At 34.8% G+C, this 25,264-nt stretch overlaps 1 protein-coding gene across 4 annotated transcripts; it reads left to right on the top strand.

Moving 5' to 3' along the window:
- Nucleotides 1-1,164: 1,164 nt before the first annotated feature.
- LOC126965773 (uncharacterized) lies at nt 1,165-23,993 on the top strand. 4 transcript variants are annotated; one of them, XM_050809530.1, is made up of 11 exons: nt 1,165-1,642; nt 1,842-1,934; nt 4,300-4,412; nt 6,780-6,861; nt 7,539-7,618; nt 11,242-11,409; nt 14,121-14,243; nt 15,142-15,292; nt 17,209-17,270; nt 22,138-22,278; nt 22,581-23,993. In XM_050809530.1, exons 1-11 carry the CDS (start codon nt 1,542-1,544, stop codon nt 23,795-23,797), a joined length of 2,331 nt encoding a protein of 776 aa, XP_050665487.1. In that variant the 5' UTR covers nt 1,165-1,541; the 3' UTR covers nt 23,798-23,993. The 4 variants fall into 4 exon arrangements, with proteins under 4 accessions (XP_050665487.1, XP_050665489.1, XP_050665490.1 ...); XM_050809532.1 differs by having other exon boundaries at nt 17,212-17,270; XM_050809533.1 differs by having other exon boundaries at nt 4,300-4,406.
- Nucleotides 23,994-25,264: the final 1,271 nt, after the last annotated feature.

Raw genomic sequence — 25,264 nt, forward strand, 5'->3', positions numbered from 1 at the left:
AAAATGTAATTAAACAATCAAAGTGGACATGCTACTCATACCCATATTCCTCTATTATATTTGAGACCAATATTGTTACTAAAAAAAATTTTAATAATTGTGAATTATTAAGTTTTCTTTCCAACAATAACTACTATACTTTGTATACAGATGGTAGCAAAAGTGAGCTCTATGTGCGCAGTGCTGTTTATGATCCCCAATCCAAGTTTGGTCAAAGTTTTCTTCTGGACCCTAAGTGCAGTGTTTTCACTGCAGAGGTATATGCGGCCCTCGAGGCCCTGAAGTGGATTGCACGTATAAATAGTTTTAATAATTTTTTAATTTTAACAGACAGTTTAAGTATGGTCCAAAGTTTAACCAATCTCAGATTTGACTTTAAAAAAAACTATATATTGTATAATATAAAAAAATTGTTATTTAGTTATGCACAAAAGGGCATAAAGGTCTCTTTCATGTGGATTCCATCACATAGGGGCATAACAGGAAATGAGACAGTAGATAAGATTGCACGTGATGGAACCAACATGTTGGATGTTAGCTCCATAGTAAAAGTACCTTTGACCGACTGCTATCAATCTATTGACAACCAGGTCAATAGTTTATGGGTCGAATTTTGGAAACAAGACCAAGAACAGAAGGGTAAATGGTATGGAAATATTCAAGCAAACTTACCTGTGGCACCATGGTATAACAAATTGAAAATGGCCAATCGGGACTTTATTACGACTATAAACAGACTGCGTTTTGGTCACTCCACCGTCCCGGCCCACCTGGCTCGGTTGGGCATAGTGGAGAGTAGCTACTGCACCTTCTGCAATAATTCTGTTGGTGATATCGAACATTTCATATTTAAATGTGAGTGCTTTTCGTTTGACAGATTGATTCTTGTCAGTGAAATTAGTGAAATAGTGCAAAATCAATTGACAGTGCAAGATCCCTCCCGCCGCCTGAGTGATATGTTGAAAAATAGATCCTATTACGTGCCTCTATATAAATTCATCAAAAATACAGTTGGGAAATTATAATATACCTAATAAAAATACCCAAGACTTGGCCTAAAGGTCTAGATACCAGGCCATAAACTCCAAAAAAAAAAAAACCTGTCAAAGTCAAAGGTATTTTCTGAAATGACAGTAGAATTAATAACATGTCTGAACCACTCGCTGAAGTTTTAACTTAATAATAATTTCATCTTTGTTGTATTGTATTTGATAAATATAAACGATAATATAAAATTGGTATAAACCGACGTTTAATCTGCAATATTGTTGTATCACAATTTTAAAATTATAATATCTTTGTTATCGCCAATTTAATATTCCGATAGTGTTCATCCAGTTATAGTATTGACCGAATATTTATTCTTATATTACAAGATAGTTGTAACGTGCCCTACATTTATAATACCTTACCTTTTCACCAAATGGAAGAAAGTTCAGTGCTGAAATCTTTGCTTTTCAAGGGAGTGACTTAGATGATTTGATTTTGATTGGAGTTTGCGGAGTTGTGTAATGCTGTGTTTTACTTAAAACATCATTGTAATGTATACATTTATAGAAATTATTCTAAGCCTAGGAGTGCTGGGTACTCTTGTGACGATCCTATTGGCCTGTGTTTGCGGTTGTAAGAATCAAAATCAGAAGTAAGTGACATATTTTTTTATTAGAAAATACAGAAATTAAAATCTAATCAACTTATTCATGTAGGAATTTATATTTCTCTGCCTAAATGTATAGACTAATTTTGAAGTAAACAATAGAATAAATCAAAATGTTTGCCCTATTAAATAATAGAACTTATAAAAAATGTAATTTTTATGTAAAATATAATATGTTTAACAGAAGTGAGTTGGTTGGCACGGCTGGTGTAGTCAAAATCCATGTGGATGAAGAAGCCAGGTCTCCAACGCCAACCACTCCTGCATCTATAAAGCGGTTTGTGTCTGTGATGGCATGACTAACCTCATTAGGGCTAACATAGATGTTTATTATTATGCATTAACATATAATGGTGTATTTTTATGCTTAGTCTGATTATGTTATACATGTTTTTGTGGGAATATTTAGTGCAATCTTTGTATATTTATTAATCCATCATTTTTATTTACATATATGAAAGTTTATATAAAGATGACTCAAGGGGGCATTAAATCATGTTATACCATTTCATTTTGAATAATAATTCCCGTTACAGCATCCGTATTAATATCTTATTCAATTATAAACTCACTCACAAAGGCCGGCAATTCATTATATCTTGATCTCTGGTATTGGAGGTGTCCATGGGTAGCTAGGTTTAATTTTTCTTACATCAGGTGAACCATTGCATTGTCCGTTGTAAAATACAGGACACATTTTTAAATCTTGCATTAACAACTGATTGTGGAACTCACTCGAGGGTAGGAGATACACTCAACCTGTTAAAATATTTATTAATATTATGATTTGAGTACTGGGGAACAGAGACACTAGAAGATAGATAGAAGTATTGAATGTACCTTAGATTTTTTTTTGTAATACAGTCGAACCTCTTGGTTCAACCATACTAAGTCAAAAACCTTCAGAGCTTAGGATTATTTAATTTATAAATTTACTGCAAGCCCTAGAAAGATATAATTCCTGTAAAGTGTTAATCATATTACTTATATCTATTTAGATACTTTTTTACAAACTTGTTTCAAACAAACATTTCTTATAACATGGAAAGACTTTGACATAAAAACACATGAGTTGTGACAAATTGTTTTACTTAATTCACCTCTATCAAAATTAAGTAGAATTCATTTAAACCGCTATAAGTCAAATATGTATAATATAAGAATTCCTTACTGCGGAAAGTTTTCACACTAAAAGTCCCATTTGTACCCATGAATATATGGTCCGTAGTAGTTATATAACTACTTCTATGGTAGTCTACGTACTAGATCCGGCTTACATCATCCGATTTCCCGTCTACAGGATCTGCTCAACCCCAATATTTGCATATTAGGAAATTGACTAAAGATTTTTATTTCTTTCAAATCTAAACAATTTGTTATTTTTTAAAAATGTAGGTGAAGCGACAACCTGAGACATAGAAAATTTATCAACAATAAGACAGTTGAACAGAGTGGTCACAAGTTCGAGTCCCGCATCATTCATAAATTTTGTTTTCAATTTTAATTTGTGTAATTAATCCCAGAAGTGAGGGCTGTCACTTAAAAAAAATAACAAATTGTTGTTAATTGATAAACGGCTAAATACAACAATTCTGGGTTGCATGTTATTTAATATTAAAACCATTTTCAGTGAGGGGCATTTATTGTAGACTGCTTATTATAAACAATGAATAGTACTTTCATGTGCTTTATTCTTCAGTTTTTTTTTATTAATCAATAAACCTTCTAGCTTTTATCTGTCATCCTTCTAATGTAGTGTTATGCTATAATGTACAAATGATGTCAAATTGATTATTTCTTAATACTTAACCAACAATGCATTAATTAATTAGTATAAACATTATTATTAGACTTACAATTTTTAATTATATGATGTTGAGTGATGAGACCAAACTACTGTGCTAATTTATAAATACATGTAATATTGCATTGTGTACCAAACCCCCGATAATCAATCAAATCTGTGAAATGTGTATACATTTGAGTTCTTGCGCCTCTTCTCTCTCAGAGCGCCATTTGTTTCCGAAGTGGTTACTGGTACTGTTAGAAATGACATCAAAAATAATTCTAAAAGTATCAATTTTGAGAAAATAAATGCCTTTATGCACAGAAAGAATATTATATGGTGACACTTTTGTACTCTTGTGTCACAATAAAATCTTAACATCGGCCAATAAACTTGATTGTCCTTCCATTCCATTAAAAAAAAACTGATTAAAAAAATATCAGTTCAGCACTTGTCAAGTGTAATGTTACTACACATATTATGTATATAGAATAAAATATTTAAGCTTAATCAATATTTTTGTTTTGAATAAGTAGTTAGGTGAAGTCTGATAACATTAAAAAGCACATCTCAAAAGCTTGAAAAATACTCTGAGAAGGGACACTGTTGTAACCTAACTCTTATTGATATTAATATATGAACTACTACCACCTTAGAAACAATTTACACTGCGAGAGAAAAGTTGAGCCCTTAACAAAGACTTAAAGTTGCCTTGTTTTAAATGTCCCTGTAAATTCCCAGTGGCTCAAACAAAACAGCACACAAATTCATTAAATTTCAAAATTGTATTGCATAGTAAATAATAATAAATTCAGAAATTGCCAATTGTCGCACTATAGCACATTTCTCTTAATAGGGCTTCAACGCAAAACAGTCAGAGAAGCCTGCCCGAAATACCACATCCAGTGGGGCGACACGACAGTGGTGATACTGCATCAGAAATATATGCTACCGTCAATTTAGGTGAAGGTAATATTTATAAATTATTGTAGGTTAAGTGAAAAAATAAGCAGATGTCCTGTCTGCTTTTGACTTGGACATCTGCCAATATAACTGATCTGAGTCATAACATAATATATGTATAATAAGGTCTGGGAAAAATTTGTCATGTTTACGGACCTAAAGCAGTGGCAGTAGAGAAGCACAAAGTTGGTCTTTTCTTCCGGGAGTTTTGATGTAAAAGATGCACCTTGACTAGCGCCCTGATATATAGGATAGAAGATCGGCATATCAGTGGTTACACGTGGTGGTGGTATTACGTTATTCAAAAGAATTGTTAAAAAACGTTTGTGTGGTAAAGGTTACTATAACATAAATGACTTTCTTAATGATACCACAGATTGGGAATGGAGCGACCGCCCTCAGGCTATTAAATAATAAGTTTAATTGTACAATGTTACTTTGTAAATGTTACTTTAATTGTAAAACATATTTATGATGAAAAAAAAAGCCCGCTGAGTTACTCAAAATAGGATGTGAAATCACTTATTGAAAGTCAAAAAAAACTACCACCCATTCCAAAATGAATGCCTCAGGCCTGAGAAGAATGGGCGCAACAAACTCAGCAGGCTTTTTTTTTTCATCAAAAATATGTTTTACAATTAAAGTAACATTTACAAAGAAACAAAGTAACATTGTACAATTAAACTTATTATTTAATAGCCTGAGGGTGGTCGCTCCATTCCCAAACTGTGGTATCATTAAGAAAGTCATTTATGTTATAGTAACCTTTACCACACAAACGTTTTTTAAGAATTCTTTTGAATAACGTAATACTTTTGTTTTGAACATTTTCTGGGATCTTGTTGTAATAGCATATACATCGCCCCACAAAAGACTTACTAACTCGACTTAGCCGAGTAGTAGGCATCCTCAACTAATGTCTGTTCCTGGTGTTAACAATCCGAGCGTTTTTTTAAGAGATTGATAATTGTGTAACTAGGTGATGAAAAAACGATTATGTACGACAAGTACCAGTTGGAGGCTACTTTGCACAGGATGCCGGCTAGATTATGGGTACCAAAACGGCGCAACTTTCTGCCGTGGAGCAGTAATCTGTTAACATTATTGTGTTTCGGTCTGAAGGGCGCCGTAGATAGTGAAATTAATGGGCAAATGAGACTTAATATCGTATGTCTCAAGGTGACGAGCGCAATTGAAGTGCCGCTCAGATATTTTGGGTTTTTCAAAAATCCTGAGCGGCACTGCATTGTTATGAACATGGTTCACGGCTGAAATACAAATTCAAATTCAAATATTTTTATTCAAAATAGGATGTGAAATCACTTATTGAAAGTCTACCACCAAAAATCTACCACCCATTCCAAAATGAATGCCTCAGGCCTGAGAAGAATGGGCGCAACAAACTCAGCGGGCGTTTTTTTTTCCATCAAAAATATGTTTTACAATTAAAGTAACATGTACAAAGTAACATAGTACAATTAAACTTATTATTTAATAGCCTGAGGGCGGTTGCTCCATTCCCAATCTGTGGTATCATTAAGAAAGTCATTTATGTTATAGTAACCTTTACCACACAAACGTTTTTTAACTTAAAAGTCCTGCTCGTCTCGTCTCTTATTTTCATAAAAATATTACGTCCGAAAAAAGCCGTGGTCAAAAGTTACACAGACTGTGGCAATAGGTGATACTGTGTGTATGGTGGGATTGTGGAAGGGCATTGTTTAATTTGGACTTTTACCGACGAAAAGAAGTATCTATTCGGATCTCTACTGCCAACAACAGATGAGATTAAAGCATGGATTTCGAGAAACTGACCGGAAGGCTTAATGGAAGGGTGTAATCTTTCATGATGATAACACTAGACCACACACATCTTTAACCACGCAACAAAAATTAAGAGAGTTCGACGAGAAGGTGTTAACGTATCCTCCATAATGTTCTGACCTTTCACCTTCATATTTCAACCTGTTTTGTTCTGTTCTGAATTCTTTAGACAGCAGGTTAGTCAACATTAAGAAAGGACTGCTAAAACTCTTTGTCGCGTATTTTTGATCAGAGGTCTACAAGATGGAACTATGATGGATGGAAAAAAAATTACTCGAGTATTCATATATAAAATCCAAAGAAACTTTTCCCAACCTATTAGCAAATTATGTAGTAAATAATTGGTAAATTTAAATAAATAAATAAAGAGAGAGAGACTTGAGATAAAAGGCACTTAATGTAATTTATATCAATTTCTGGTTTTCGATAAATATCGGCAAATCAGATTAGATCGGACATCAAAGTGGGTACTGAGAAATAATTAGTTAATTTATTTTAGTACTGATTAAACTTTTAAAAATGTTGATGGATATCTTTATTTTTTTTTAGGTAGCAAGGCCTCGGCAACAGCTTCTTCAAGCCGAGAACATCCATACGAACATGCATATGCGAAGCTGCAGAATGAAAACACGTAAGATTTTAAATATAAATAATGAGTAAAAATAATATGTTATACCTCTTAATTATAATAATTATGAGCTTTCTTGTGCTGTGTTTCCGGGACGATACGACATGGGTACCTTCAAAAAAAGCGCGTACACTTTCCTTAAAGGCCGGCAACGCGCCTATGATTCCTCTGGTGTTGCAAGAGTATGTGGGCGGCGGTGATCACTTAACACCAGGTGACCCGTACGCTCGTATGTCCTCCAATTCCATATAAAAAATAAGCAAAGACCTCAAATATATGTGAAAACTGTCTTAGAAACCATTAGCATGCTTTGCAGTGTCAAGTTTTTGTTAAGTATGAGTTATCTGCACTAATAATGAACAAATCTGACATTAAATAGTTGCAATCTACTATTTTCCGTATTATTCTAATTTCAATCTTCCTACAAAAAAAATTACTTTTGTAAATATTTATATTTTATTATTATTTATAACCCTTCACAAATGTATTTCTTATCATCCCTGAAAAGTTAAGCGATAATATAAAAAGTTCACTAAATTTATTTTTCATATAATGTCTAAAGCAAGAACGACTCATCCTATTATGTTTCGTGATAAAAGATTACTAAATAATTTAATAGTAGACGAAGTTCTGAATATTTGTAATACTGAGCTAGGTGTTAAACAATTATATTGTTTTAGAAACATTGAAGCGAGCACGGATCACAGCTCGGAAGTCACCATACAAATCGATGAACGCGTAGCTACTCCTAACGACGCAGGTACTATTCATTCACTAGCTTAATTTCCCAGTAATACTTTAAGGCTGAGTCTATTAATACGGGTACTGTACGAACAATTTATTATTATTCGTACAGAAGTCGGACGAATAATTTTATTTTAGGCTGTTGCTATTCGTCCGGCAACTGGACGAATGAGTTTAATTGGTCGTCCGACAATAGAGAGAAAAAAGACATCATTGAATGAAATTTGGGTTAAAACTTAGTATCCCGTAGTACGAATTATGAGGTAATAAATATTTTAATTGATAGAGCTTTAGTCCATGATTATAATGCTACCACTCTAATTACAAGGTAATGCACCGTTCCAGAGAAAAAAGCATTATAACCTAACCACAAATTATGACATTTTTAAGGGTTGGACATTTTTATGGGGAGAAAAGAAAGGGAAACGTCTAGAATTGTGTAGAATGTACGAATAAATATAATTTATTACAGTACCCGTACAAATAGTGACTTCGATACTTTAACCAGCCTAGACAATGTTTATCATCGAGGATGCAGTTGCGGGCTTGCAACAGTGGATCCAGGGATCATGAACCTGACCTCTGGGCTCTAGGCTGACTTGAGCTAATGAAAAGAGGGCACACCGGTTTGGTCATCGAAATGTATCTACATGTATGTTGTGGTTCCGGTCCTGAAAGGAGATGTAAGAGATAATGTACAGGAATATAGACTCGTGGCCGTACGTCCACTCCGGCAAAGGTATTCGAATCTATCGAATCAGAAAACTATGTATCAACAAATTAGGCCACAATTATCAGAAGTACAGCATGTTTTCCGGCCAAGTTTTAGCACCAACAGCAACCTCTTGGTTCATATAGCATACCACTAACTACTACAAGAACTAGTACCAGTAGTGTACGGTGGTCAAGTAGACGCAATATACGTCGACTTTCAAAAAGCATTTGATATCTTAGACAATGATGTTTTCCTTATGAAACTAACAGGGATGGGTTGCACACCCCAATTGGTAAGATTTCTAGCCAGCGACAAGCAGCAGTATGTTGAACATGGCGGCTATCGGTTGGAACCATATTATGTGAGATCAGGTGTAAGTCAGGGAAGTAATCTTGGACCATTTGACAATGATTTGCCAGATGTTGTTCAGTATTCAAACCGTTTATTGATACGACGATCTGAAACTGCCCGTACCAATAAATAACGTTGCAGATTGCCGTCGATTGGAGGGTGTCAATATTGCAAAGCCAAGTATATGTATACTTGGCTTTGCAATATTTAATGACAGAAGGCTGTCTAACTGGTTTTGCATTTCCCTATATTTTATATTTTACCGCATCAAACACGATGAAATCTGCTTCGGGAGAAGAAGTAAAGATGTGAATTTTTTAAAATTATTATTGCGTACAGGTTAGAATAACTAAGATTCAAAAACTTAATAGATCTCGGGTAGGTAATTTATATTACAAATACAAAATATTTAATTATTTACATATTAAGATTTTAGTTTAGATTCTCGCTACCATTATCAAACCTATGACATAGACTCGAGATCGTTGCCAAAGATATTAAGGTGGTAAAACATCTTATTTAAAATGACTTTACAATATCTACACTTACTCTATTTACACTCATCAAAAACTTTAAATCTAATTAAAAAGAATTTTTGCAAGACATAGCAATACAGGTCACTCACTCTCCACTCATTTCGTGTTCTTGAACATAAGTGGCTTTGTTTTCTAATCGTATGCGATAAATGATGAAGTATTATTTACCCTTATCAGCAGCTCAAACGATTACCTACTTTTATGAAGTTGGCATGAAATTGAATCCAAAATTTTAGTACACTTAGATACTGGTTTGAAGGCCATGACTTTTCCATTGAGTTTATCTAAAAGTTGTATAAAAGTATATAGTATAAAAAAATATAGCAGACAAGTCTACACCCAAAAATGTATGTTTTAGCCCTTGTTTTTAGAGACTATTTAATTTGATTAGTGACTAGCTGATACCGATGACATGACAGAGCATGTAGTGCTTATAAAAGTCTTTGTTTCGTAAAACTTTACTAAGTTTATATTAACATACGAAGATATCACATTTTCTTTTTTAGGTAAAGGCCAAGTATCTAAGGAATAAAACTTAGAAGGCTTAATTGAAATCTATCTAGTAGCTTTTCGGTGATGCGCGCACGAATGAAAACCTTTATATCTACATTTTATTTATAAACATACTAGTTGACCCGACAGACGTTGTTCTGCATATCTATACTAATATTATAAAGAGGAAAGATTTGATTGTTTGTTTGTTTGCATTGAATAGGCTCCGCAACTACTGAACCGATTTGAATAAATATTTCACTGTTGGGAAGCTACATTATCCCCGAGTGTTATAGGCTATATAACATTTTCAAAAAAAATTGGGATAGTAAAAATACGTACGCGAACTACGTCGCGGGGTATCAGCTAAATAAAATAATGTTTTTTATGAATTATTGACAAATAATATTTCATAACATCAAGAATTACTTCGTAAAATATGCTCCCTGTTGTTGTAATGAAATTGTATTACAGCAGAACTGTCAAACCGTGCGTCAATAAATTCTCTCATAGAAAATATGTCCATACAAAACAAATATCGGACGACGGGGGACACATCAGAGGAAAAACAAAATTGTTGTTTTTATTTAATTCCAAACTCTCTATTTATTTACCTTTTAAACCTTACCTGGACTTCCACAAATAATTCAAGACCAAAATTAGCCAAATCGGTCCAGCCGTTCTCGAGTTTTAGCGAGACTAACGAACAGCAATTAATTTTTATATATATACTAGCTGACCCAGCAAACGTTGTATTGCCGATATTAAAATCGCGATACAAAAGTAACTGTTGATCGTAGATGGGTGAAAATTTGAAGTTGTATGTATTTTTTAATGCTGACTCATAATCAAACAAATTTTAAAAAAATGTCAAAAAAAATAAAAAAAAAATCGTGTGGACCACCTTTAACATTTAGGGGTATGAAAAATAGATGTTGGCCGATTCTCAGACCTACTCAATATGCTCACAAAATTTCATGAGAATCGGTCAAGTCGTTTCAGAGGAGTACGGGAACGAACATTGTGACACGAGAATTTTATATATAAGATAGATTCTAGGAAAGGGGTTTTTTTGTAACAAATTTTAATACCACCTGCTAAAATTCACAAACAAGCTAACGTGTAATTAATTACTATAAAATTAAATAGAAAAACGTTACGAAACTTTAAAAGAAATAAACTCTAATCTTTTACGAATAATGACACAATGACTAATATTCAAACAGAAATTGGGCGGTGTAACGCCCTAACTCGTCAACGGTTGCAACGGATGTGTGGAGGCTCTTTTTTTCGAGAGGAGGAAAATACATTTACCTCTATGCTGTCAGCCCTGAAGGCTTTTACAGCGACATAGGACGTGGGCCGTGGAGGCCGCAAAGACTATGCAACAACAGTCGCCGGGCGGCACCTAAGGAGACTCGAACCTCGGACTGGCTTTGTGCTTGTGGGAAGGAGAAGTGTGGAGGCTAGGGAGACCCTGTCCACCTGTCACTGTATATACATTTTCAAATCAAGGTCGATAATAATAATAATAGATCATTTCAGAGTCAGCACCAATATCTGCGTCGGTGGCAATAAGTGGCCAGCTGCCGTCGAGTCAAGAGCTGCCGTACATAACGCCCCCCGCGCATGTCTCGCCCCCGCGTTCGCCTGCCCCCGCACGCACCAACGACAATGCGAACCATTTTAGCGGGGACTCTACTGATTCTGCGAGTGAGTTAAAACACAATATTAAAATACTAATCCTAACTAATTATATTTATGTACCCACGGACGAGTAAAAAAAAGCAGGACTCTGTGCCGTGATATTAACAAGTGAAGCACCTTTAAGCTAGGGTGTGTGCAGTTACGGGGGATACCAGCTAACATAAATTATGTCCCGTTATTAGTATTGTATAGCCACATTACTTTTAACTCCGATTTTCTAATTTCTGATAGTCAGATTGTTTCCTAAATTAAAAATAAATATCGCAGGCATAGTATGAGTAAATAAATAAATTACTTACAAAACAGGTACACCTTGAAAGTAAGGATTGCGGGTATCTACACAAAATTCATTCTTAAATTCATTCGTTTGTGGGCTACCATCGAATAAGTATATTTTTAGAGAACAAATAACTATGTGCTTTATTGTGATTTGGTTGCTAGGTAAATACACAAGTGATGGACATTTTGACAGAGTACTTGATCCCCGACAATTCGAGTAGTTCTGCGTTGCACGCGATTTAATGTTAAGAACTGATACTGGGATGCACCAGATCAAAGATGAGAACCATACTCGTATTAAAGTAGTGTTCGACACTACTTTAAAAATTTTGGTTAAGATATATCTGTTATCATAAATCACTGCATCTTGAACCTGATAATGATTTATCTACTAAAAATACAATTTCATGGATTACCCAATTTTCGGGTAAAGTCCCTGTTTATTTAACGGCCACACTGGATGTCACTGTCCGTCACAGACGACGGTAGATGTCATACTGGCGGCTGATCGGCTTATTTTATTATAAGTGTGTGTGTGTGATGCTATGTATTTACACGTTAACTGGCTTGGCTTTTGATGCTTCACTGTTATGTAGGTGACACGGAGTCCTTATTCTTTTACTCGTTCGTGTATGTACCTACATTTTTTTTCCTTTTAGCCAATTGAGAAATAGTATAATTGATAGGCACCTATTGTTACACGCTTACAATACAAGAATACAAATTAATTCAAATTATAAAAAAAAACGCGTTTTGGAAGACTATCTGATCGCGCTTTAACAAATCCACTTTCAGTTATTGTAAATAATAATTATACAATCGTTTAATAATGAAAAAACCAACATATAATTTAACTAGCTGACCCGGCAAACGTTGTTTTGCCATATAAATTGTATTCATCTTTTCCTTGCTAGTTGATAAGAGATGGCGCTAGTTGTATTCATTAGTTCACACTATAGTTTTATAAATTATAGCCTATTTGTTATTCTGGTGTGTAAGCTATATTATTGTAAAGTTTAATCAAAATCTATTCTGTAGATTTTGCGTTAAAGAAGTTCAAACATACATCCAGACATACAAACTTTCACATTTATAATATTAGTAGGATATATCGCTAATCACCGAAAATAATATCTAGCCACAATACCAGCAATTGTGTTTACAGTGGACTTTGACGTCACACTGCCCTGCAACTAATAGCGTTGCGTTTCGAGATTTTATATTTCGCGCGTATTTATTACATTTTTGTTTTAATTAATATTTATTATTTAAAATTTCATAAGAAAAATAACTTTTTAAGATATAATCGATAACAAGAAAGATTAATGTAGTTATTGACGTTCAATAAGTGATTTTGAATATAAAAATTTAAATTTGAATTAAAAAAAAAAATTGAACTTAATATAATTTACATGCAATACACCCTATTGAACGCATAGACAATATGGTGTATTTTTGATGGATTCCGTTACTAGGGTCTATTGAGGCTTTCTGCTACGCCTAGTGCTTACAAATTGAGTCCTTGATAAACAGTGTACTATTGTTTTCGTACAAAGTGTAGGTAAAACATGTTATTTTCTGTCAAAAAACTATTTTAATGAGATTATGTGGACACTTATCTTGCAAATTGGCAAAATTTAGGTTGGAGCATTACAGACAGAAAATAACATGTTTTACCTATTTATGCTACTAAGCAGCGACACATTGACCGCCTTATTCATAATAAAACGCTTTTCGAAGGTATAAAGCTATATTAACTTCAAACGTGTTATAAGCCCATCGAACGTTCGATAAAATTCCTTATTCATATTCATTAGATAAATCTGCCATAACTAATACGTCTCTATAGTACGCAATGTTGCCATTTCGTACAAAAATATATGATTTTAACTAATGAACGAGGAACTGTCAATGGAAATAGACATCTTTTCAATGTCAATGGTTTATCAGTTGTCCAAAGTCGATGTCAAAATAATTTCAAACTTCAAAAATCAAAGTTTTGAAGCCTGTCGGTTGTCAATCTATGACGGATATCCAACAACTTTGAGCGGTAAGCTATTTAACACATTATTTAACGAACAGCTGTTCCACAGAAGCCACTAGAAAGAATAGAATAGAACGAACAGCTGATCGATGTCAGCCATGTTTTTTTGCGTTCGAGTGCTTAAAATAGGTATAAAGAAGGGTCCTGGCTACTATAAGTCACGTCAGCTTTATCGAAGAGATAATGAGCGTTTTAGCTCTAATATGCGATTATGAATACCATTTTTTAACAAGCGTATATTAGCGATGTTTTAAATCTCCGCTAAGTGATTATGAAAAAGACAGTAAGAGGAACATAAAAGTCAACGGGATGTGGGGAAGGTTACCTACTATACGGGAAGTGAAAGACTCTAATTCCAGATTGTATTGTAGTGGTGGTTCATATTGTTTTGCAGAGGGCTACACAAGTATATCAGTTCGGGAACCGCTGAGCAATATCAGAGCACAGGGCATCAACCAGCAACCATTGGGACTTCATCGACTTCAGACACACTATGCCACAGTCTCCGATGATTCTGGTACATATCTGATTTTATAATATCTTTAAATGAAATAAACATTAAATTACACGTACTCATGGTACCGACGCTAATGAATAGTTTTAGATATTTGTCTATTTGTTTTGTGCACACTGCTCTTAGAAACAGCTCAACCGATTTGAATGCTATTTTTACATACCTATGTATTGTGCCAATCTCCTTGTAACACTGGGTGTTATTTCATTCCAATCGGTACACATAGAAATACAGTCATGGACAATTTTAGAGGAACGCAAAAGAAAGTGTGTTAAAACGCGACAAGTATTGACATACTCCAAATCAAATTCTAGAGGAATTCTTCTCGTAATTCGTTTTAAAACTTTCTGAAACAAAACTTTCCGGGGGCAGTATTTCTTTTGTTAATTTCCCAAGCTTATCTCAGTCATACTCTATGGGGTTTATCTCATAATATCTACATCTCGAACCACAATGGCTGCAATATGGGGGCTTGCATTATCATGCATAGAAACAAAACCATATCCTATTAAAAGGGCTAATTAATGGTACTACCATTTCTTCCTAAATGTTAGTAACTTATCGTGCCACCGTTAACTCAATGACGCAGACCTCTGTCACCCCATACAAATACTTCCCCATGCCATAACTGACCCATCACCATATTATGCCTCTTTTCCAATGATGTTGTACTGTGCATACTTCGCTCCGGGGGGTCTCCACACTTTAATGCTTCTACCGCCTGGTTTTAAGCAAAACCTGGACTGATTTTCAATGGACCAATTTTCATGTTCAATAATTCGTCCATGAGTATAGTAAATATAAACAATACGGTGAAATATTGACGGTCGCCGGTCCCTGATACACTTAATACAGCAGGTGATGGTTATGATAATATCGTCGTGTTGATTGTTGTTTGTAGATGAAATGTACGCAGCGATCGAAGAGGCGAGCATGGGCGAAGGGTCGGACACGTACGCTCAGATCGACACGAGGCTGAGGCGATCTCCTGGCAGCCCGGACGGTGACCAGCGACAGACCGCGGTAACGCACGAAGTAGCGGTGCACGTGAGGTGACCACGAATTATATACAGTATACTAGAAACTAGTTAAGCTGTTGTCAACCCCAATAAAATAAAATAAAAATTTGAAAAACAAAATTTTATGAACGATGCGGGATTCGAACCCACGACCTCCGGCGTTCCGTGCCGGTGCTCTAACCAACTGAGCTAACCGTTCGAGTGCCGCCTCGTTATAAAATTCTGTTTGCTTTGTTCAACTCTCAGGTTGTGGCTTCATCTACAGGATATACTTTACAGTTTATAACCTGCTCAACCCCAGTATTTGCATATTAGGAAATTGACTTGAGATAAAATTTTGTTTTTCAAATTTTATTTGTGTATTAATCCTAGAAGTGAGGCTTATCACTTTAAAAACATAACATATTGTTTAAAATAAAAATAGCAAATACAGTATGAATAGCCGTTAGTGTCTTGACACGTGTATTTTATAGCTAAAACACACGGTCGGATTTGGTACGGCCGGACCATAAACAGTTGCCTAAAACAAACTGTTTTCTATTTTCTAATTCAATGTTCATATTTATTTTCTTTGAAAATTTCACTTTAATAATTTAGGGATGTTCATTAAATAATTAATTTTACTATACTTCTGGACCAGTATGACTTGTATTTTCATTTATTTCATATATATGCCATGCATACTGTATATTATTGTTGGGAAAGTAATATTGCTCCATTATATAAAACAGATTAAAAAGGAAAAAAACAGTTTGTCTCTTCTGTAAGTCTTTGTAAATTACCTTAGTAGGTATTTTAGTATTCCCTGCCCCGCAAGGAAAAAGCTGAACCCTTATAAAATCATTTTGTCCGTCTGTATTTTAATCTGTCAAGACGTTAGGAGTGGTAGTGCCATGTTGGGTCTTCACGGACACAACCGAATTGGGTATCCCTTTGTCGTATCCCCTCGATTCGAGATCACTCCACTAACTGCCACAGCCTGTATTGGCATACTTGGCGTCGATATATCGAGCGACGTTCAGTTCCGTGGTCACTTGGAAGAGAAGGCCAAACTGGCCTCTAAAAAGCTTGGTGTACTCAGTAAGGCGAGACAGTACTTCACTAAAAGCCACCGCCTGCCTGTTGTTGCGGATGTTCATGGGCGGTTGTCTCACCTCTCCCCATCCCGTGAGCCTGTTGCCCGTTTGCCCCTCTCATATAAAAAAAAACATGTTATCTCGGGGGGCGTGGGGGTATTGAATTAAGTCAAGTATACAGTCTCTTAAATCTGTAAAATTAACGTCTGTTTATTCCGACACTCTCAATAGAATCAAAATTTATAGGGAATTTTCCGTTAACCTAGATTCTAGAACCCTGAAATTTGGCAAGTATCGTCCAGTTTTGACAACGGCATCCATGAAAAAACCATAAAAGTATTAAATTTGCACTAAGTTTGACATGCACATATTTCTCTATCTATCTATATTTGTGTATTGAGTTCCATTTATCGAGTATTATTCGAATTATGTTAGATAACAACTCCACCTGTCCTCGTTTGTGGCAAAGAAAAAAAAACACAAAGAGAACCTCGAACATAAGAAACTGTATAGTGCTTCCTATTTCATTTTCTCCCACGTTGAATCTTATGAATTTATGTGTGTGTCTCTTTAACAATGATGCTAATGAAGTTTTCACCTCAAAAAATACCGACAAATTGAGAACCTCCTCCTTTTTAAGTCGGTTAAAAATAAAATCAGAATTCTGCAATAAAATAATATTGCCAGCCGCATTAGGTTATACAAGGTCCCCTTTAATATTTTCTTACTCTTTGCCTGGCCAATTTTGAATATCACAATCTAGTTTTGAAATGGTTTACTAGTCATGAAAAAGCTCTAGTTCTCTTCTTCCGATAGAAGTCACGCGAATTATAACTGCTAGATATTGTGATTTATAATCGATGTTTATTGCAGCAGAAGGAGTGCACCACCTGAGATTGGAGCGTCTACATCCAATGCCACACATTCTCGACAAGGTAAAATAAATAATTTGTGAGACACAATATTAAAAATAATAGTTAAAAAAAAAACTAAAAAGCACGCTTTATATAAAATTCAACTGACAGCTTTTTAAGATATTATTAAAATAATAATTTGTGACATTCATGTGTGACAGCTGTAAAATCATAATCGAGATCTCCGTAAAAATAAATTTGTTCAATAAAAATAGCAATCAGTAGAAGTTACCTTATTAATAATTCTGTTGTGCAGTGTTCAAAATTTATCAGTAATTGTTTTCCACAAGTAGTTTCCAGTGACACTCAATTTAAACACAAAACAAAATCTGTGTGGAACTCCCGTGTTAACGATACAGTAAGCAGAACAGTGACAGTAGGTATATAACTTTAAATTAACAAAAAAAAACTATATCTAAATTGTTATTTATACCAATTATTAAATTGTTTATCGCACGGTTGAGGATCGTGCACTGTGATACATTATAAAAAAGTGAAAATAATAAGTGTAACAGGTAATGTGGAAAAAATAAAGACGGTACTTGTAAATTTATTATTAACTGTGAATATAACTGTACTGTTCTCTTCGTTCATTCCGCGTCTACGTCATAAGTTACGAGACTGTGTTTACCGCTAATTAGCTATGAACTGCTTGGGATGTAAGAAAGCTGTTTGCCAGTCTGACTTACTTAAATGTGTTGCATGTAAAGCGTGCTATCACTACCAATGCATTGATTACTCGTCATCATATTTTAAGTCAAATATTAGAGAACTGAATCGATCGTGGCGCTGCGAGTCATGTGCAAATATTACTCGTAGAACTAGAAATGATGATACTCCCGTAGGATCGCGACATAGGCTGAACAATGTTCCAGTGGCTTCGGCTCAATCACTGCCTGCTTCCCAACCCTCTCATGGCAAAATTTCAAGCAATGACTCACTTGATAACTCTTTTTCTAAATCAATTAATTCGAATAATGGGTGTGAACCACTCAATATTGATTCAAGAGCTACAATCAACATGAGACAATTTAGTGAGCTTATTGACTTAAAGTTAGATAGTATCAGATCTACACTCTCCCTTGAAATTCAGGAAAAAGTGAAATCTGAAGTGAAAGCTGTTATGGAAACAATTAAACAAGAGTTTACTGAAACTACAGACTTTATATCTAAAGAACAAAAAGACACAAGAACAAATCTTGATCAGGCTATTAAGAGAATTACTGAACTCGAAGCACAGAAAGCCAAGGTACAATCTGATATGGCTAAGTTGGAGTATCGTCTTTGTCAATCCGAAAAAGCTTCAAGGAGCTGTAACTTAGAGGTTCAATGTATTCCAGAGCGCCGGAATGAGAACTTAGCCATGTTGTTTAAGAAGCTTTGTGAACAAATAAAAATGCCCATATCGGACAGTGATATACGCTCGTGTCGTCGAATTGCCAAACTTAACCCCTCATCTGACAGGCCTCGAAATGTACTTGTAACACTTCCATCTGAACGTCACCGTGATGCAATTATATCATATGGCGTCAAGAGATACAACAGAGGTAATCCGATGGATCACCTAAATTCCGTTCACATCGGAGTTAGTGGAGATAAAATACCTATTTTCGTGGGTGAACACCTTTCAAAGCAATGTAAGGACTTGCATGCAGCCGCGCGACATCTGGCTAAGGATAAGGGATGTAAGTACGTATGGGTTAAATTCGGCCGAGTATATATAAGAAAAGACGACACCTCACCCGCTATTTACATTAAAGATATCATTAGTCTTGAGAAGCTAATTTTGTGATATATATTACTTATTGTTTTGTATAAATATTTAGTTTTAAGGTTATACGTTTATTACGTTATTTGGATTTTTAAATATCAGAATTTTTTATGAAAATATTTTATCAGAATGTTAACCGAATAAGAAGTAAATTAACGGAATTGTACAAAAATATCCTAATTGAGAATTATGATATTATCTGTTTATGCGAAACAAACCTAGATAGCTCTTTCTCTAATAGTGAATTTGTGGATGACAGGTATACCGTATTTCGTAGAGACCGCGAATCTACTTGTTTGTCAAAGCAATCCGGTGGGGGTGTTCTGTTAGCACTTAAGAAAAATCTATTTGCAATTAGACATCCCGAACTTGAAAGCTCATTAGAGGATATATGGATAACAGTACGAGAGAACCGAGGACCTCGTGGATTTAACTTAAATATATACCTTGTATACTTACCTCCCGATCTGAATGTCACTCAATGTCGCACTTTTTATGATAAGTGTTGTAATACGCTTTTAAATCTAAACAATTCTAAAACTATTATTCTCGGTGATTTTAATGTGCCTGGTATTACATGGTCATGCGATAACATTTCCATTCTTCGTCTGTGCCCTAGTAAAGCCTACGATACGAAATCTTCGCTATTTATTGATCTACTGGAGGTGGGTGGCCTGTCGCAGTATAATTATGTTCGCAATTCAAATAATCGTACTCTTGACCTTTTTATGACCCTGACACCTATACCACCACTTTATCCCGCATATCACTCAGAAGCAACACGGTTTCTTAAAAGGAAGGTCAACCGCCAGTAACTTGATGGAGTATACAGACTTTATTTGTAGAGCTTTTAACGATCATGGTCAAGTTGACTCTATCTATACTGACTTCCAAAAGGCTTTTGATAGAGTAAACCATAGAATATTGGCCTGTAAATTGGAAACTATGGGTCTGCATGGTTGCCTCTTACGTTGGATAAAATCTTATATATCCAATCGTAGTCAATTAGTAGCTCTGAAGGGATTCTACTCACGACGAGTCTCTATAATATCCGGCGTTCCTCAGGGATCCCATCTCGGCCCATTGATGTTTATTATATATATTAATGATCTGATCCCTAGGCTAAGAAATGTTTCCCTGCTTTATGCGGATGACCTTAAAATTTTTAGTCGAATTAAAACTGTTAGTGATTGTATTAATCTACAATTGGATCTTGATACTCTACTCGATTGGTGTAGTGCTAACAGTATGAGTTTGAGTATAAAAAAATGCTCCATTATATCTTTCACTCGTATTAAAAACCCAATTTTGTTTGACTATAAAATTGATAATATATCACTTGAGCGGAAGTTTGTTTTACGGGATCTAGGTATTGCTTTTGACTCGAAACTAACTTTTAAATATCACTATGAAGAAATAGCCAAGAAATGTAATAAGCTATCTGGCTTCATATGCAGAGCTACTAAAGAATTCAAGTCACCAAATAGTTTACTGTTACTCTATAAGTCGCTAATCCTGAGCCAAATCGAGTACGCCTCCATTGTCTGGTCACCTCAATATAATACATATACTGATATGCTTGAGTCTATTCAAAGACGTCTTCTTCGCGTATTGACGATTAGGTTTGGTCTAAAAAAGGGAGCTGACTACATATGAGGATAGGCTATCTCACTTCAAGTTACTGAGCCTCGAGAGTCGTCGCAAATTGCATGGCCTAACGACTTTATACAAAATACTGGATGGCACAATTTCTACTTCCCTCTTGTCGAATATCCATCTAAGAGTTCCCAATCGGTCTTCAAGACATGAACAGCCTTTTATCATTCCGTTCTGCAATAATAACGTGTCCTTCCAAAACCCCATCTATAGAATTTGTCGTCAATACAATGCACTACTACTCGAAATCAGTGAAGTACCTGACATCCACAGTTCATCTGTTTGTAAATGGAAAAGTTTATATAAATTCCTTAATTAGTTTAAATTTTTAAAAAAGCATCTTAATTTAACTACCATAATTATTCACTTCTATTTGTCCAAATATATATTCTCTCTATCTTTTTCTTTTATAATACTACATTACCTAATAGTTTAGCTGTAGTAGCTTTAGCTGATAGTTTATTTTTTTTATTATGTATTTGTTGTAATTCTGTTGTGTGTACCTATTAAATAAATAAATAATTCTTGTACACCCCACGCTTTTTTACAATAAAATATATTTTTTTTTACACTATTTTGAATTTAAATTTTTTTCTATTTTTTAGTTGAATTTTATATAAAGCATGCTTTTTAGTTTTTTTTAACTATTATTTATTTTTCATTTTTTAGTCAAATTAGTGTAATGTCATCGGTCCTCGATAAATCTACAAAGTTTGAACGAAATCTAGCCGTTTAAAGTGGGTCAAAATCGCGCCCAAAGAAGTCGGTTACAAACATACAGGTGAAGCTAATATAAAGCGTATAGTGTTATGCCGGGTCCACATATCACAAACTATGGGGACAGTAAGCGGAAGGTACAGTGTAGGAACGTTAAGTGGACGTAGAAACACTGCTGGAGGTAATATGCTTGTTAGGGGGAAGACTTTGTTTAAACATACATACATATAATCACGCCTCTTTCCCGTAGGGGTAGGCAGAGAGCACTTCTTTCCACTTGCTACGATCCTTACATACTTGTTTCGCTTCGTCCACTTTCATTATTCCTTGCATACATGGTCTTCGGTTTAGGGTACTCTTGACCTGGCCTTTTTTCAAGATGTCCCTGATTTGATCTTGAAACGTCCGCCTAGTTCTACCCCTTCCAACACTTTCATTCACACTGGCCTTATACACTTCCTTGGTCAATCGTTCTTCATTCATTCTCTCGACATGGCCAAACCATCTCAGCTAAAACATGACATAACCAAATTTCTTTTAAAAAACATCTTAAGATGGTTTGAATAATTTCCTCGGCTTGGATGTTGAGTGCCGAAAACTGTCTGGTGAGAACATTAATATTTAAGTTAGAGATGTCAAGGGCTGTACTAGTAACTGGCGGCATAACTGACAAGCAAAAATGTTATCTTACCACAAAAGTCAGTAGGATTTTGGCTGTATAATTTATAACATGGCTTTTTTCAGCATCAATGTCGTCATGTTCTAATTCAGCGGGTGCACTGGGCTCTCCAAAGCCAGAGAAGAGGCAGGCGAATTCACCCCTCCCTCCCCCACCGCAAGTTATGCAACAGAACGATACGAAACACCACCGTATCAACAGTGCCGGTAAAATACTTTAATATTATAAATAGTTATAGAGTTTTTAAGCAGAGGATTGTCGATGAATGTTCGTTTTTCAAAAATTTATATATCACCTTTCGTTATATATAAACACGCATTATACATATTTGATGTTATTGTTGTGTTCGAAACTGTTTAAATGCGAGCTTATCTCATTTTGTATGTCATATAATGTTTCATTCTCTTTTATACATTTAATTTTATTAATATTATTATTATATTCTATATAAATGGCCGAAAAACAAAGAATAATTATGTACGCATTTAATGTTCATTTACTCAAACAGGTGATCTGCACTTCAACCATGATAAACTACGGAGGAGCTTGAACGAGAAACATCAAAGAAACAATAGCTGTGTTAGTTCATCTGATTTTTACGGTTGCAATTATCCAGTTGACAAACATCGATTTAGTTCCAGTGACCTAATGAGACCTCTAGTTGCTAAAGAGCTCAATTTTGACATAGATCAAAAGGACAACACTACAGACAATCTTTATAACTCAATAGATGGACCAACTTTTAGTGACTATTCATCTGCAGATGCAAACACAAGTATTAATTCTGAACAAAGGGTAACAGAAAGTCCTTCTCGAAATGTTGAAGAAATGTATGCAAAAGTTATAAAGAAATCAAAAAGCAAAGAGGAGAACAAAAAGGTTAAGGATGAGGCTGACAAAAATACGTTAAAATATCGAGGTGATGATCCGGGTTATGAAACGATTGACAGAAAACAAACTGCCAACCACGGATATGAGACTATTGCCAGAAAAGATCGGAAGAATTCACAAAACCAAGATCCTGGGTATGAGACTGTCAAAGATATGGGTAAAACTGATCAGATTTATAATAGCAACATGCTCAAAGTAAATCATTCAGCTGACAGTGGGCCTAATAGCATTGTTAGCAGTGATCCGGGCTATGAACATATTGCTAAATGTGCTGATCAGAACGTGTCCGACTCAGATCCTAACTACGAAGTTCTTAGAAATCAACCTCCTACTCCACCATATGCAACTATAGCATCTAATTATAAAGCGGCCCCTACTTATTCTACAATCAACAAAAGAACTGGCAAATACAGTAAAATAGCGAACAACAATGATGAAATGGGAGAACCGAATTATGAATCAATGGGTAATGAGCCTCTGTACACTACAGGGAGTGAATCTGATCCAAATTATGAATCGGTCCGGCCAAAGGAATCCAACTATGAGAGGGTCCAACAAGATCCCAATTACGAATCGTTACGATGCAAAGATTTCAGATATGAATCTGTCAGATCTCAAAAGGACCCTAACTATGAAAGTGTTAAATACTTCGAACTATCTAATAGGGATCCACCTTACGAGAGAGTTGAAAATGATCGAGGTGATGATTCTGCTGTAGAGAGATCTGATTCTTCAGCAGGCTATGAAAAAATAAATATTATGAACAACAAAGAAACAAAAAACAGTATTAACAATGGTGCGGATGGCACTGTAAGTGATTATTTTCAAGTTTAGTAGCAAATGTGTTTGATACAGATTTAAGACTTCTTTTTGAATGATATACTTGAATAGTTATTTGAGATTTAATGTTATGTTTTGCTATTGATTTTTTAACTGTTTTGGAACAATGTAACCAATTAATGTAATAATATTTGTACAGCGTATGATATTAAATTATATACTTAGGTACCTACCTATATTTCGGTAAATAATATTAGATTTTGATGAATATTTCTGTTGTCGAAACTGTATATGCCACATGAAGATATAAAGCACTTTTAAATTTTATATAATATCCACGGACTAGTAAAAAAAGAAGGACTCCGCGCCGTGATATTAGCAAGTGAAGCACCTTTATGCTAGTGTGTGTGCGGTTACGGGGTATACCAGTTACACAATTTTTTCTCCCTTAAATAATCATATATCCACAGATAATTTTATATTATTGTTTTTACACTTTATCACAACGCACGACGCCATTTTTAAAATATTTTATTGCAACGCAAACTGATCTGTCACAGACGATGCCAAATCTCATTAGGGCGGCCGATCGGCTTGTATTAGTGTAAGTGTATGCGTGGGGCTGTATTTACACGTGTACCGGCTTGTCTTGGTGCCTCACTATTATATAAGGTGATACGGAGTCCTTCCTTTTTTACTCGTCCGTGATAACATCAAGTAAAGTGGTGTTGCATTATTTAATTTGACGTGTTGAATGAAAACATTCACAATAATGTTATGCATGCTCCAATACATGTATGTGTTAATCTATTATTTATATTTTAAATGTAAACTACTTTTTTAAGTAGACAAAATGGCTTTAATTCGTATTAAGGACTTGATGTGGCCCACACAGAAACAGTCGAGCATTTTATATTATTTTCGTTAGGAACCTGTGATAATGTGTTTTGTGGATATTGTGTTCACTTGTTGTTGATTTCTAAAACAAAATTAACAAGCCGAGTGTAAACATGATATTAGTAATCTCTGTATTTATTTATGTTTATACGTAGTTGTGTAATATGTAAATAAAAAGCATGTATGAATAATGTATATTTAAACGCTATTTAGAACAATATTTATAGATTATTAGTTAAGTTCTTACAAAATTATTCTATGTTAATGGGAAATCTTTGTTGTGAATCACTTAATTATAGAAATAATTTGAAACCGTTAATTAAAGTCTTTTCTAGACGGATGTAATCCAACGTCCCATCAGGGGTGACCTTGCTCAATGCCATCCAATTTGGATGACATCTGCAGTGTAGACTGCAGATGTCATCCATATACATACATATACAATTTTAAAATGACCTTCATCGTCCTTGGATTGTGGGCGTGTGATGCCATCCGCAGTTGGAGAGTTGATTACATCCGTTTTGTCAGCGGATTACATCTAAAAAGACAGTTGCGCTGTACCATGCAGGTGCTAAGACCATTTCCATAATAAATACTAATGAAAGGAATAAGAGATAAAACACC

Source organism: Leptidea sinapis, chromosome 8, assembly GCF_905404315.1.
Source record: "Leptidea sinapis chromosome 8, ilLepSina1.1, whole genome shotgun sequence".
Taxonomy (NCBI): Eukaryota; Metazoa; Arthropoda; class Insecta; order Lepidoptera; family Pieridae; genus Leptidea; species Leptidea sinapis.

Bases quoted from the DNA above. Each gene is read 5' to 3' on its own strand.
- LOC126965773 (XM_050809530.1), top strand. From the start codon at position 1,542: ATGTATACATTTATAGAAATTATTCTAAGCCTAGGAGTGCTGGGTACT. The intron at 1,643-1,841 runs GTAAGTGACATA...TATGTTTAACAG, and splicing joins TGTAAGAATCAAAATCAGAA to AAGTGAGTTGGTTGGCACGG. The intron at 11,410-14,120 runs GTGAGTTAAAAC...ATTGTTTTGCAG, and splicing joins GGACTCTACTGATTCTGCGA to AGGGCTACACAAGTATATCA.